Source organism: Mandrillus leucophaeus, unplaced genomic scaffold (genome assembly GCF_000951045.1).
Source record: "Mandrillus leucophaeus isolate KB7577 unplaced genomic scaffold, Mleu.le_1.0 Scaffold394, whole genome shotgun sequence".
In the NCBI taxonomy this organism is placed as follows: Eukaryota; Metazoa; Chordata; class Mammalia; order Primates; family Cercopithecidae; genus Mandrillus; species Mandrillus leucophaeus.
In genome coordinates this window covers 1,519,954-1,535,114 of record NW_012104187.1, presented here as the reverse complement: position 1 = coordinate 1,535,114, position 15,161 = coordinate 1,519,954, and the positions used below count along the sequence as shown (strand labels likewise).

The window sequence follows — 15,161 nt, the reverse complement described above, 5'->3', positions numbered from 1 at the left end:
AGAGGTTGCAGTGAGCCGAGATCGTGCCATTGCACTCCAGCCTGGGCGACAAGAGTGGAACTCCATCTCAAAAAAAAAAAAAAATGAGATTTGGGTGGGGATACAGCCAAACCATACCACAATGGAATCTAGAAGACAGTGGAATGGTATGTTCAATGTGCAAAGAGAAAGTATCATAAATCTAGAATTTTACACCTAGAGAAAATATCTTTCAATAACAGGGGCAAAACCAAAGACATTTTCTGTCAAGTGATCACTGAAAGTGTTGGCCTCCAGCAGATCCCCACTAAAGAAAATTCTAGGTCAGGCACGGTGGCTTATGCCTGTAATCCCAGCACTTTGGGAGGCCCAGGCGGGCAGATCACCTGAGGTCAGGAGTTTGAGACCATCCTAGCCAACATGGTGAAACCCTGTCTCTATTAAGAATACAAAAATTAGCCAGGAGTGGTGGCAGGCACCTGTAGTCCCAGCTACTCGGGAGGCTGACGCAGGAAAATTGCTTGAACCCGGGAGGCAGAGGTTGCTGTGAGCCAAGATTGCGCCACTGCACTCCAGCCTGGGTGACAGAGCGAGACTCCGTCTCAAAAAAAAGAGAAACTTCTAATGCATGTACTTCATGTAGAAGAAAAGTGATCTCAGATGGAGGGTCTGAGATGTAAGAAGGTATTGCAAATAAAGTGGTAAATACGTAAGTAAAGCTAAACAAATATTAATCAAATGCACCAATAATAATAATGTGCTATGAAGATTAAGAAGACAAGGTAGAGTTAAAATAGATGACAACAGCATTATATACTGACAGAGAGTGGTAGTTGAAATTTAATTGCCCAAAGGACTTTTATTGTTCACCACTGTAAACACATAGAGGTAATTTAACCTTTCTTAATAGAAACAAGAGTTTAGAAATTTTTAAAAAAAAATGAGAAAAAAAATAACCAATTCAAAAATGTAAAGAAGGAGAAAAACACATACAAAATAGAGACAAATATAAAACATAAAATAACAAGGTATAATTAAAGCCAAATGTATTTGTGATTACAATAAAATTAAATGGGCTAAATGCCCCAGTTAAAAGACAAAGATTGTCCAACTAGATTAAGAACAAAGTTTAAAACTAGCTGTATGCTGTATAAAAGAGTCATATCCAAAGCAGAAGCATACAAAAGGCTGAAAGATATGCCAAGAAAATAATAACCTACCAAAAGTGCAGGTAGCTCTAGTAATATAAAGCCAAAACAGACTTTAAGGCAAAAAGCATTTGTAGAGATAAAGTTTGTCATTACATAATGGTAAAATGTTCAATTTACCAGGAAGACACGATTATAAAATAGTAAGTATCTAATAATACAGACTAAAATTACATAAAGCAAAAACTGACTACAAACTACTTAAAGTAATATGCAAATCATCTAAATATAATAGCATAAAAATACAAGGTACCTAAGATTACATCTAAAAAAAGGTACTTTCAAGACTTCTATAGAGTTATAAAACTCTATTGAAATAATACCTAAATAAAATATATAACATATTTACAGATTAGAAGACGCAATGATAAAGATGCCAATTGTGCCTAAATTGAACTGTAGATTTAACATAATTCTAACTGAAATACCAATAAAATTTGTTTTGTTTTGTTTCTTTTGTTTTTTTTTTCTGTGAATATTGACAATCTGATTCTAAAATTTACATGGAAATGCAAAGATCCAATAAAGCTGAGGCACTCTTGCAAAACAGAGCAGAAGCGTTAGCCTTATCAGATAAGATTTAGATATTAAGTTGGTGTTATACTGGTGCAGGAAAAAAAAAAAAAACAGTGAAACAGATAGAGTCAGAATAGACTCATATATATGAGCCCTTAATAATGACAGGTGGAATTATATATAAAGGGAGAAGACAGACTTTTTACTAAATGGCTACTTCAGATGGTTATTTATAATAAAAGAAAATGAAACCAGACGTAAACCTCTCTATACACTAATATCAATTTTAAATGGATTAAATCTGTAAATATGAAAAGCAAAACAAGCCAAAAGTTTAAAGACCATAGAGAAAAATATATTTGTGATTAAATGTTAGATGAACTCTTTTTAAAGGCAGAGAAAAATGAAAAGACAAAAAGGAAAAGATTAAGTCAGAATAACATTAACATTGAGAACATTTATTTATTTAAAAAATGCCAGAAAAAGATTAAAAACTTTATCCACAAACTGAAAGAAGACATTTGCAATACATATAACTGGTAAAGGATTGGTATCCAAGTTATATAAAGAATATGAAAAAATAAATATGAAATAAACCAATAGAATCAAAAGGTTGAAACCTGCAGTACTTAAAAGAGGAAACCTGAATGGCCAATAAATATATAAAAAGATGATCACTTTCATTAGTAATCAGGAAAAGGCAAAAAAAAAAAATTATAAACACACATACATACGCATAAACTCCAAAACCACGAGTAAGCATTATACAATAACAGGTTGGCAAAAATGATGAAGTCTGGCAATATCAGTGCTGAAGACCATTAGAAACTCTCATCTGTTCCTGGTTAGAGTGTCAGAGTAATATTACTTTGGAAAACTATCTGGCATTAGCTTCTGTGACAGAGGTTATTTGTTGTCCTTCAATATCTAACCTCCTTCTTTTATTTTTTTTTTGGAGACAGGGTCTTGCTCTATTGACCAGGCTGGAGTACAAAGGCACAATCATGGCTCACTGTGGGCTTGACCTCCCAGGCTCAAGCTATCCTCCCAGCTCAGCCTCCCTCAGCCTCAGGCACGTGCCACTATGCCCAGCTAATTTGTTTTTTCTATTTTTTGTAGAGACAGGGTCTCACTTTCTTGCCCAGGCTGGTCTCAAACTCTTGGGCTCAAGTGATCCTCCCTCCCGCCTCAGCCTCTGTGCTGTTATTACACGTGTGAGCCACCATGCCTGGCCTTATTCTCCTCCTTCCTTTTTTTTTTTTTTTTTTGGTAATATAACCTCCAAGTTTTAGTGAGGTATTTGGCTGCGTAGACAGAGACCGCCTTTCTCAGTCTATCTTGCAATTGGATGCAGTTCTAGGTCTAGGATCAGACGTGTGGGACATGAGTAGAAGTGATATGTGCCATTTCTGGGTCATATCCTTAAGGATAAATATTCTTGCCCTGGACTTTCTCTTTCTGGAGAAAGTCTAGAACCCATGGACATGAAGTTGACCACCTTTATTTATGTGGGTGAGTAAAATATCTTAGGAGATGTCAGAGCAGTAAGACTGAAGGAACCTGAGTATCACTTTATGGAGTATTGCTCCTCATGGGGCATCGTAATGCCTGGAGCTGCTTGCTTCTTCACTGTAACATGAATGAAGTAGCCTTCATTCTATTTAAGTCAGTGTAGTTTTTGTTGTTGCAATCACAGCAGCTTACCCATAGCAAGTGAACTTATCAGTACTCTATGACCAGCAATTCTGTTACGAGTATAAAACCTGGAAGAGCTCCTGTATCTGTGTATCAGGTGAAACTAGAAGAATGTTGAGAGCAATAATACTCATAATAGTAAAAAGTGAGAACCAACGTAAGTGTTGATGGGCAGCAGAATGGGTAAATAAGTTGTATATTCGTGTATTAGAATATTCGCAGTGGGTGAATCACAACCACTAGCATCAGCATGAATGTATCTTAGAAGTATAATGTTGAGAAAATGGAGCAAAATCACAGAACAATGTACGCATTTTTCATTTATTTATTTTTTATTTCTAGAAAGCTTAAAAAACCGGCAAAACTCAACAACATACTGCTTAGAAATACATGCACAAGTGATAAAACTATGAAGAAAATTTAAAAAAAATTAGAGCAATAGTTCCCTCCAGGAGGGAATGAAGAGGAATGCAATTGGTGGGCTTCTGGGGCACGGTAATAATCTAGTTATGGCCTTGGTCTCGGGAACGCGAGCATTCATGTTATTAACATTCTTTAAATTGTGCATATGTATTTTCATTCATCCGTTTCTTATTCATGGGTTATTTAACAGTTTGAAAAACATGCATCCAAAAAAACATGAAACAACAAAATTTAGACTCGAGACAAAATAAACTCTTCTCTACTTAGACCTGATACCAAATTAAGAGATTAAGGAGGAACTATACTCCCAGATAAAAGAATAGGCTGAGAAACAGGCTAGGACAAAGATATTAGCATAAAACATGAGAAAATTACTAACTGTGCAATAATTAAAATAAATATTTGAGATAGCAAGGAGTAGAGGTGAAATGGAGAGAATAGAACGAGAATGTAAAGCAATGTTCCCTGGCGTTTAGTTTGCCATAGTATACATAAAAGCACATTATTCAGACAGAACACTGGGATAAATCGACAAAGTTGCTCATGGGCTTAGACTATTGGATCAGAGCTTCAGGCTACTCTAGCAATGCCCTAAACCCTGCCACTTGGAGGACTAAGGAGAATCAATATCCCAGCATACCTGAAACCTCTTCAGGAAACTTTGAAAGAAGGTGCAAACCAGAAAAGTTTCCAAAAAATGTCAAGGAAAAGAACAAAAAGGATAACATGACATGAAAGAGAATGTGATTAACTATGAAGGACAGAAAAATAGGTATCTGACCCACAATAGTGTTTCTGAAAAAGAAACAAAAACAGATCCCAGATCCCACAACAGCAGTCATTAAAAGTGTACATAATGGACATGGTGTCTCATACCTGTAATCCTAGCACTTTGGGAGGCTGAGGTGGGAGGATCACTTGAGGCCAGGAGTTCAATACCAGCCTGAGCAACATAGTGAGACTTTGTCTCTACAAAATACAAAAAAATCAGCCAAGTGTGGTGGTGCACACCTGTAGTCCCAGCTACTCAGGAGGCTGAGACAAGACAACCACTTGAGCTCAGAGGTTTGAGGTTACAGTGAGCTATGATCATGTCACTGCACTCCAGTCTGGGTGACAGAGGAAGACTCTGTCTTTAAAAGAAAAAGAAAAGTGTACATAAGAAATATGTCCGAGTTGAAGAAAAGGACTATCAGAGAGGCCCATTTTATTCAAGAGAAATTAATAAAATAATGTTTACTTATATCCTGATGACATCTTTTTAAATTTCAAGGTTAAAAAACACAACATACGAATTTCCAAAATGGGGAAGACAGGCTAATTAGCAACAAAAAATTAAACTGGCCTTAGTCAGGTCAAGACATTGCAAAGTGGATAGAATATTTCCTCCAGAACAAAAGGAAAAGACTCAAATTCATGGTCCAGTTTATAAGAAATAAATCAAAACTGAGAACTCAAGACCTGTGGAAGTCATGATTTTTAAAAAGTAGCCGGTGGGGTTAAACATAAACATATAAATGTAAGTATAAATAATTGCTATTCAGGTAGTTGGAGAGTTGAAAGCGGAAAGTAATTAACCAAAAATACTTTCGTGTGATAAAAAGAATAACATAATAATGATGTGGTTCTCTACAAAGAGTAAATTAACGAAGACTAGAAGGAAGAGGGGAATATATGATGAAATTAGGGCTGAGACAAAGCTCAGAGAACAAAAACACATATACCTTCTTGTCTTGAAGAGTGTTTTAAGACTCAAAATTTACTTGGTTTTTGGTTTTGATAATTTCAGAAATGTAGTGGGTACTTGATTTTACCTTAAAGTTTACCATTACAATATAGGAAATAAAAACAAGTAAAATGTGGTTCATATTACATGAGCTAGGAAACAAACAACAAAAAGAGCAGGATGCCAGGAATATATCACACATGTCACCTATGTTGATAAATGCATATAGTTTCAGTTTGCCTATTAATTGTAAATAAATGAAGGTGAGATTTTAAAAACTAAAATCCAGTCATGTTATTATAAAGGAACACTTACACGTGGTTGGTGGAAATGTAAATTAGTTCCACCATGGTGAAAAACAGTGTGGTAATTCCTCAAAGACCTAAAAACAGAACTACCATTTGACCCAGCAATCCCATTACTGGGTATATACACAAAGGAATATAAATTGTTCTATCATAAAGACACATGCATACATAAGTTCATTGCAGCACTATTCACAATAGCAAAGACATGGAATCAACTTAAATGCCCATCAATGATAGACTGGATAATGAAAATGTGGTACACACACACCATGGAATACTATGCAGCCATGCCAAAGAATGAGATCTTGTCCTCTGCAGGAACATGGATAGAGCTGGAGGCCATTATCCTTAGCAAAATAATGCAGGAACAGAAAACCAAATACTGCATGTTCTCTCTTATAAATGATGAAAGCTACATGATGAGAACACATGGACATACAGAGGGAAACAACAGACACTGAGGCCTACCAGAGGGTGGAGGATGGGAGGAAGAACAGGATCAGGAAAAACTACTAATGGGTTCCGGACTTAACACCTGGCTGAAGAAGTAATCTGTACAACAAACCCCCATGACATATAACAAACCTGCACATGTACCTCTGAACTTCAAATATAAGTTAAGTAACGAGTTTCAAGTCAAGGCTAAAAAAAAGCTAAATAAGGCTGGGCATGGTGGCTCATGCCTGTAATCCCAGCACTTTGGAGGCTGAGGCAGGTGGATCACGAGGTCAAGAGATCAAGACCATCCTGGCCAACGTGGTGAAACACCATCTCTACTAAAAATACAAAATTAGCTGGGCATGGTGGTGCATGCCTCCCAGCTACTTGGGAGGCTGAGGCAGGTGAATTGCTTGAATCCGGGAGGTGGAGGTTGCGGTGAGCCGAAATGGCGCCATTGCATTCCAGCCTGGGCAACAAGAGCAAAATTCTGTCTCCAAAAAAAAGAAAAAAAAAGCTGAAAAAAATAAATAAATAAAAGGATTTACATTACCCAATTTCAAGATTTACTAGCTAGAAAGCTATGTTAATTAAGACAGTGTGATATTGGCAAAAGGACTGACAAATAAACCAATGGAAAAGAATAGTGTGGTTAGAAATAGACTCATACACAGACAGTCAATTCATCTAGAAAAACGGAACTGGTGAAATTCAACAAAAAAAGACAAGATCAATATTATAAGAAATACATACAGAATGTGAGATATCATCACAGACACAGAGAATACAATCTGCCACAGAAAAAATAACTAAGTTGTCTTCATTAAAATAAAAATATCTGACCTTCAAAGGACACCGTTCAGAAAATAGAAGGAAAAATTATAGACTGAGGAAAAAATGTTTGTAATACATATATCTGACAAAGGACTTGTATTCAGAATATTTAACAAAATGCTACAACTCAATAACAGTTAAAAATTGACAAAAGTGCAGGAATAGAGGAACGGGCAGTTATGTTTTAAATGAGAGTGGAGTCTCACTTTTGCAAGATGGAAAAGAGTTCTGGAATTTGGTTGAACAGTTTGGATGTTTGCGACACTACTGAACTGTACATTTAAAAATGGCTGAAATGACAAATTTTCTGTTATGTGCATTTAGCCACAAGTTTTTAAAAAGTCTTAAGTAGATCCTTCAAAAAGAAGACCTAAGAATGATCAATCAGCACGTGAAAAGATGCTCAACGTCATTAATTAGGGAAATGCAAATTAAAATTACAATGAGACAACATTTTAAAATGTTTAAAATTTAAAAACTAACAATATTGGCCGGGCACTGTGGCTCACACCTGTAATTGCAGCACTTAGGGAGGCCAAGGCGGGCGGATCACGAGGTCAGGGGTTCAAGACCAGCCTGGTCAACATGGTGAAACCCGTCTCCACTAAAAATACAAAAATTAGCCTGGCATGGTGGCAAGTGCCTGTAATCCCAGCTACTCAGGAGGCTGAGGCAGAGAATTGCTTGAACCCGGGAGGCGGAGGTTGCAGTGAGCCAAGATTGTGCCACTGCACTCCAGCCTGGCGACAGAGTGAGACTCTGTCTCAAAACAAAACAAAACAAACAAAAAACAAACAAAAAACCTAACAATATCAAGTTGGTGGGATTGTGGAGCAAGTGGAACTCTCAAAGATTGCTGGTGTGAGGGTAAAACGACGCAGTCACTTTGGAGTACTGGCAATTTTGTTGTTTATTTTTTGTAAAAATCTTTGGCCGGGCGTGGTGGCTCACACCTGTAATCCTAGCACTTTGGGAGGCCAAGGCAGTTGGATCCCTGAGGTCAGGAGTTCGAGATCAGCCTGGCCAACATGGTGAAACCCGTCTCTGTTAAAAATACAAAAATTAGCCAGGCTTGGTGGCACATGCCTGTAATCCCAGCTACTCAGGAGGCTGAGGCAGGAAAATGGCTTAAACCCAGGAGGCGGAGGTTGCAGTGAGCTGAGATTGCGCCATTGTACTCCAACCTGGGTGACAGAGCAAGACTCCATCTCAAAACAAAACAAAACAAAACAGAAAAACAACTTTTATTTTAGGTGTAGGGGGTACATGTGCAGGTTTACACAGGTAAATTGCGTGTCATGGGGGTTTGGTGTTCAGATTACTTCATCACCCAGGTAGTAAGCACAGTATCCGACAGGTAGTTTTTCAATCCTCACTCTCCTCCCAGCTCCACCCTCAAGTAGGTCCCCATGTCTGTTGTTCTTTTCTTTGTGTCCATGTGTACTCAATGTTTAGCTCTCACTTATAAGTGAGAACATGTGGTATTTGGTTTTCTGCTTCTGTGTTAGTTCACTTAGGATAATGGCCTCCAGCTCCATTCATGTTGCTGCAAAGGACATGATTTTGTTCTTTTTTTATGGCTGCGTCATATTCCATGGTGTATATGTACCACATTTTCTTTATCCAGTCTACCTTTGATAGGCATTTAGGTTGATTCCATGTCTTTGCTATTGTGAATGGTGCAGCAACAAGCATGTGCATGCATGTGTCTTTGTGGTTTCTTATGCAGTTAAACACACACACTTCCTGTGTCCTCACCATTCCACTCCTGCCTGAGATATATTAAAACATACTTTCACAAGTGATTTGTAAGCAAATGTTTATAGCAGATTTTTTTTTTTCTCATAACAGTCCTAACTGGAAAGAGCCCATTTCTCCAACAAGGCAAAATGGATAAACAAATTGTGGTTTATTCATGCAATAGAATGCTACTCAGCATTACAAAGGAACTTAAGAATGAACAATTGCCATGGATACACGCAATAACACAGGTGAATCTTAAAAGCACTGTGCTGTGTAAAATGGGCCAGACATACGAGAGTATAAGCTGTATGAGTCCATCTACATAAATTTAAGAAAAGGCAAAACTAACCTGTAGTGATAGAAATCGAAACAATGCTTATTTGCTGTGGTGATGGGGGCAATGTATTGTCTGCAAAGGGACATGAGGGAGCTTGAAGGGATGATGGAAATGTTCAATGCCTTGACTTACATGATGGTTACAAAGCGAAACTCTTCAAATGGTACACTTAATATTTGTGCATTTAACCATATGTAAAATATACCCCAATAGTAAGATCATACCAAACTTTTTCTTTCACAGCATTTATCCAAATTTGTAATTTAAATTCTGATATATCCCTATTAATGCCTATCTTTTCCACACTGTAGGTCGGGCACTATCTAAGCTCTGCAGGTAAAATAGTTTATAAGATAGACCAGTCTGTCACCTCATGGAATTTACAGTCTGTGAATCTAAGAGCCATTTTTGTCTTGTTCACTGTGTTACACTCAGCATGTAGCTTGATGCTTAGTACGTATGTGTACTTAACAAATGTTCGTAGGGTGGATGAATGACTAGAGGGAAGGTACCAAGGGACAGTGTTAGTGGATCTAAAACTCACACATTCACTTGCTTACTCTTTCTCTCCCCTTCCCCATCAGTTTTTCTTAAGTATTTGAAAATCTGTATACACTCTGATGAGTATCTCATGTGTCAACATACTGTATGGATATATACATGAAGATTCATAAACTTTGAATCCAGGAAAACAGTGGCACATGGATGGATTCTAGACCAGATGGAGTTCCATCCGCCTCCATGGGAAGGTGAATTGCATGGCCACTTGAGGGCAGGGCCAAGATTGTTCTCAGGAAAAATGCTGGATCTACTCATGTGCTTGAATTGGTATAATTTTGAGATTTAGAAGTCTGTTTCATAAAACCTAGATAATTCAAATTTGGACTAGAAAATGTTACCAGCTAACAATCTTAAAAAAGCCTGATTTTGAGTGACACCATATTCTCCTGGATCCTCCAATGTTTTATTTGCTTAACTGATTAAATTTCTAAAATGAGATTACTCCAACTAAAATTGTAACCTGCAGGTGAGAAGAGGAAAAATCAAGAAGGGAAAAACGACACTATATATATTCTTACTTATGTAGATCAGTTCAGGAGCATTTCAAATAAATCAAGTATTAAAATCCTCAGCAATGTTACTATATAAACTTAGTTATAAACAGGAATTAATTTAATATTATCTTGCAAGTGTACTTAAGTTATTTGATCTCCTGCGGCAACTTAAATTTAGAAAATGGTCTTAAAGTGACAAATGTTGAAAAAAATTTCAGAAAGAAGATGATTTTAGATTGTATGCCTCTTGAAGCAAAAAAAAAAAAAAAAAAAGAGCATATATTTATATATTTTATGTTTCTTAGGCCCTTCCCCACAAACCTGACTTGTTCTCAGACCACTTAGCATCATAGCAGGTTCTCAATAAAATTTGTCTCATTTTGGTTTACTTACTAATTAAAATTTTCTGGATATATTTCTATACTGGGCATCATTTACCTTAACATTTAGAGCCCCCAAATGAAAACAGTAAGTCAAATAGTTAAATAATAGCATAATACAGAATTGGGCTTTATCTATTACATGACCTCTAATGTGAAACTGAATGGCTCGGCACTAGGAACGGATTTTCCTATCTTCTTTTTTCCCTTTGGATGTCACTGGAAGCTTAGACTCTGAGCTTTGATATTTCCCAATATTACATCCGTGGCCACAAGGGCAGATTGACAGATATGCTCCAGGCAGAATGAGTGTCCCCTCCTCTGAAATTTATACTTGCCCCTATTGTAGCTCAACCATATTGCGCTGTAGCAATTTGTTTACACATCTACCTCTCACACTGGACTGAGCTCTTTGGGTTCAGGCACTTGGTGTCTTACACCCTCAGCATCTAGCAGTGACTGCCTTGTACTATCTCTACAGCCTGCAATGACAGGGGCTTGATAAACCTTAAATGAGAACAGAAAGAAACAGACAAGTATATTCAAAGAGACAAATAGCATCTAAACATCACATGCACTTACAGTATAATTGAAGGATGTGTCAGCAAGCACTGCAAACTGACGAAACAGTGTGTGCCTTGTAAACATCTCATTCTTAAGGACATGAAAGCTGAAATTTAAAAAATGAAACTTAAAATGTATGTAAATCATAGGAGAAAGCAAATAAGCATTATGTTAATGAGGTAGGAAACTACATTAAAATTGAAAAATATTACCAAATAAAAGTTTAAAAATATGAGCATGAACATACTACCTCTTTCATTTTTAAAACTACGTGTTGCCTGGGCAAAATGGCGAAACCCCACCTCTACAAACAATAAAAAAAAAATAACCAGTCATGGTGGTACATGCCTATAGTCCCAGCAATTCAGAAGGCTGAGGTAGGAGGTTCACCTGATCCTGGGAGGTCAAGGCAGCAGTGAGCTGTGATTACACCACTGCACTTCAGCCTGGGTGACAGAGTGAGACCCTGTCTGACAAAAAAACAAAAACCACACACACACAAAACTTACATGTTTTTCAGCTCGGAAAAGGCAGAGAAGTAATGGCAGTGATCACTCCTGCTGCCTAGACTGTGATTTCAAAAAGCATTTCTCACTAAAATAATTCAGGGCATCTTTCAGAAATGACTGTTTCTAGATCTAAAGCAATAAATGCACAGAATGAACCTGGGACATTTTATTCTACCAGAATTCAACAAAGTCATCAAAGGTTATGTCAAAAGAACACAGTAATCAGCTTGAAAGAGCTCTTGTTGACTTAGGATTGGAGAAATCACACATCAAAGATAATAAGAACTACACTGTGTTGAAACCTCACACGTATATTAGCTATTTGGGAAATTCTTAGCCTATCTTGATCACAAATGATGCTAAAATTAGGAGATCTGCTGTCAGGAAGACATACTCTGTTCAGAAAGCAAGAGAATGGCTGGACAACCTTTAGCTAGAGTCCAGCAAGGAACAAAAATCACAGCATTTACTCACACAAAAGACTCTTTGAAGAGATTAGATGTGTGACATCCCTTCAGCCATCTCAGTAGAGTGCAAAATAGAGATGAGATTATCTAGGAAAGATCTGAGAAGGAGCCTTCTGTCTAATGAAGTGACTTCCCATGGGAGACCCACAAGATTCTGAAAATGTTATATCAGCAACAACACTGCCAGATTGCACTGAAAAGGACAGAGAACGGAAATACATGAAAGAAGGTTACTGGATTCCCAAAATTCTACAGGCAGGAAACAGATTGATAAAATTACTCAGGGTCAAACATGTGCTACCTTTCTTTTTTTTTTTTTTTTTGAGACAGAGTCTTGCTCTGTCACCCAGGCTGCAGTGCAGGGGCATGATCTCGGCTCACTGCAAGCTCCCCCTTCCGGGTTCATGCCATTCTCCTGCCTCAGCCTCCCAAGTAGCTGGGACTACAGGCGCCCACCACCACGCCCAGCTAATTTTCTGTATTCTTTTTAGTAGAGGTGGGGTTTCGCTGTGTTGGCCAGGATGGTCTTGATCTCCTGACCTCATGATCCGCCTGCCTCGGCCTCCCAAAGTGCTGGGATTACAGGCGTGAGCCACCGCACCTGGCCAACATGTGCTACCTTTCATGAAAGAGGATATTTGACTCAGTAGTAGTGCTTTGGGCCCAGCAGGTGGGACCTTGAGTCACAGAGAATTAGCCCAGGCCTTGAACCCTAATGGCATTATGCTGAAACAATTTCAAAATTGTTTGGACTGGCGACTCAATTTTCCCCTTCTACTTTCTCCCCTTTCAAACAAGAATGTCTATAGCTATTATTGACATTTATGTCAATACAGTGCCTTTCCCACTATTGTATTTGGGAGCAAATAATCTATAATTTCACAAGTCTACATATGGAGAGAAATTTTGTCCCAGGATGAATTATAACCAGAGTCTCACCATACCTAATTTAGATGATGCAAACTGACACTTTTGAGGTTGATAACACCTAGACGAAATTTTGGACTTGAGTTGATGCTGTAATAGGTTGAGACTTTGGGGGATATTGGGATGTGGTGAATGCATTTTGCATGCAGGATAGGCATGATCGTTTGGGGGCCAGAAGGTTGACTGTAGTAGAGTGAACATTGCCCCCCATGAAAATATTTACTTTCTAATTCCTGGAAATTTTGAGTATGCTACCTGACATAGTAAAAAGAACTTTGCAGATGTGATAAGTTACAAATCTTGAGATAGAATAATTATTCTAGATTATTTAGTGGGCCCAGTGTAATCACAAGGGTTTTTTTAAAGAAGGAAGCAGGAGGATCAGAGTAGATAAGAATGAAGCAGAAATAATACATGGAAAGATAATAGCTAAGAATGTTCCAAAATTCAGAAATGACACTGACCCATAGATTCAAGAGCTAGACCAGATAAATAGAAGGAACTATACCTAGAGACATCATAATAAAACTAATGATAACCAAAGATCAAGGGAAAAAATTTAAAGTACCCAGACATGAAAAAAAAAAAGCAACGAGACTTGACAGCTGACTTCTCAACAGTGACAATGAAGGCCAATGTACTGACATTATTTTTTAAATTTTTTAAAATTTATGTACTCATTTCGTGATGGCGTGTAGTTCTGTTGCCCAGGCTGGAGCACAGTGGCGCTATCTCGGCTCACTGCAACCTCTGCCTCCCAGATTCAAGTGATTCTCCTGCCTCAGGCTCCCGAGTAGCTGGGATTACAGGTGTCTGCCACCACGCTCAGCTAAGTTTTGTATTTTTAGTAGAGACAGGGTTTCACTGTGTTGGCCAGGGTGGTCTCGAACTCCTGACCTCATGATCTTCCCGCCTCAGCCTCCCAAAGTGCTGGGATTACAAGCATGAGCCACCACGCCCGGCCTACTGACATTATTAATGGGCTGAAAAAATAACTGCCAAGATAGAACTCAATACTTGGCAAAAACTTTCTTCAATAATGAAGGTAAAATAATGACATTTTCCTCTAAAGAAAAGCTGAGAGAATTATTTGCCAGCAAACCTGTACTAAAAATGAAGAAACAAAAAACAAAAGAGAGCTATTCAGGCAGCACGAAAATGATCTCAGATGAAAACATAATAAGCAGAAAACAATGAAAAGCTCAACAAAGAGTAAATGTGTGAGTAAATATAAATAAATACTGAGTTTGCCAAACAACAACAGCAACCTTTCATGGAGTTAAAAAAATAGAGAATTAAAATTAAAATGTAGGAAAAAATTAAATGGAGTAAAAATAGTCTAAGGTTCTAGAATACTTGGGAGAGTGGTATCAATAGTAATTTCTAAAACGCTGCAATAAGCTAAGAAAATTTTACAAAGGAGAAATTTCAAAAAAAGAAAATGAATAACAAATTAATAAAAGAAAATCTGGAATAAAAAAGGTTGATTGGTTCAAAACAAGGCAAAAAGGAGAAAAGGAGAAATATCAAACAGGTCAGTCAAATACAAAACAACTTGTTAAGTAGTAAATACAAACCCAACCATAGTATTTTCACTAAAAGTAAATAAAGTATGCCAATTAAATAAAATAAAGCTGACAGATTAGGTTAAAAATTTAATTATATGCTGATTACAAGAAACACATTCAAATATAGAAATAAGATAGGCTGAAAGAAAAAAAGTTGGGAAAAAATACACCATGTACTCTTAACTGAATAGTTAAGCAGACATTAAGGTAAGGAGCATTACTAAAGATAAAAACATTTCATAATGATAAATATTACTGATAACTTCACAGGATGAGATCAGAATCTAAATTATGGGTACTCAACAACTAAGATGTAAACTATGTAAAGCAAAATGGACAGATTAAATTAAGAAATAGATACATCTATAATCATGGTAGAAAATTTAATACTTCTATCTTAATACTTGGACGTAATGACAAAAAATTAATAATTATGTAAAAGATAGAAACAACAAAATTAATAGGTTGACCTCATTGAAATATT

General features: G+C 37.2%; 1 protein-coding gene across 1 annotated transcript in view; it reads right to left on the bottom strand.

Moving 5' to 3' along the window:
• The window catches only part of LOC105547676 (putative uncharacterized protein encoded by LINC01552), a 56,255-nt gene that overhangs the window by 24,990 nt on the left and 16,104 nt on the right, over nucleotides 1-15,161 (bottom strand). The window contains exon 4 of the mRNA XM_011991336.1: nucleotides 11,225-11,312. Within this exon, the coding sequence (XP_011846726.1) occupies nucleotides 11,225-11,312 (88 nt within the window). The remainder of the gene's footprint in view (nucleotides 1-11,224; nucleotides 11,313-15,161) is intronic.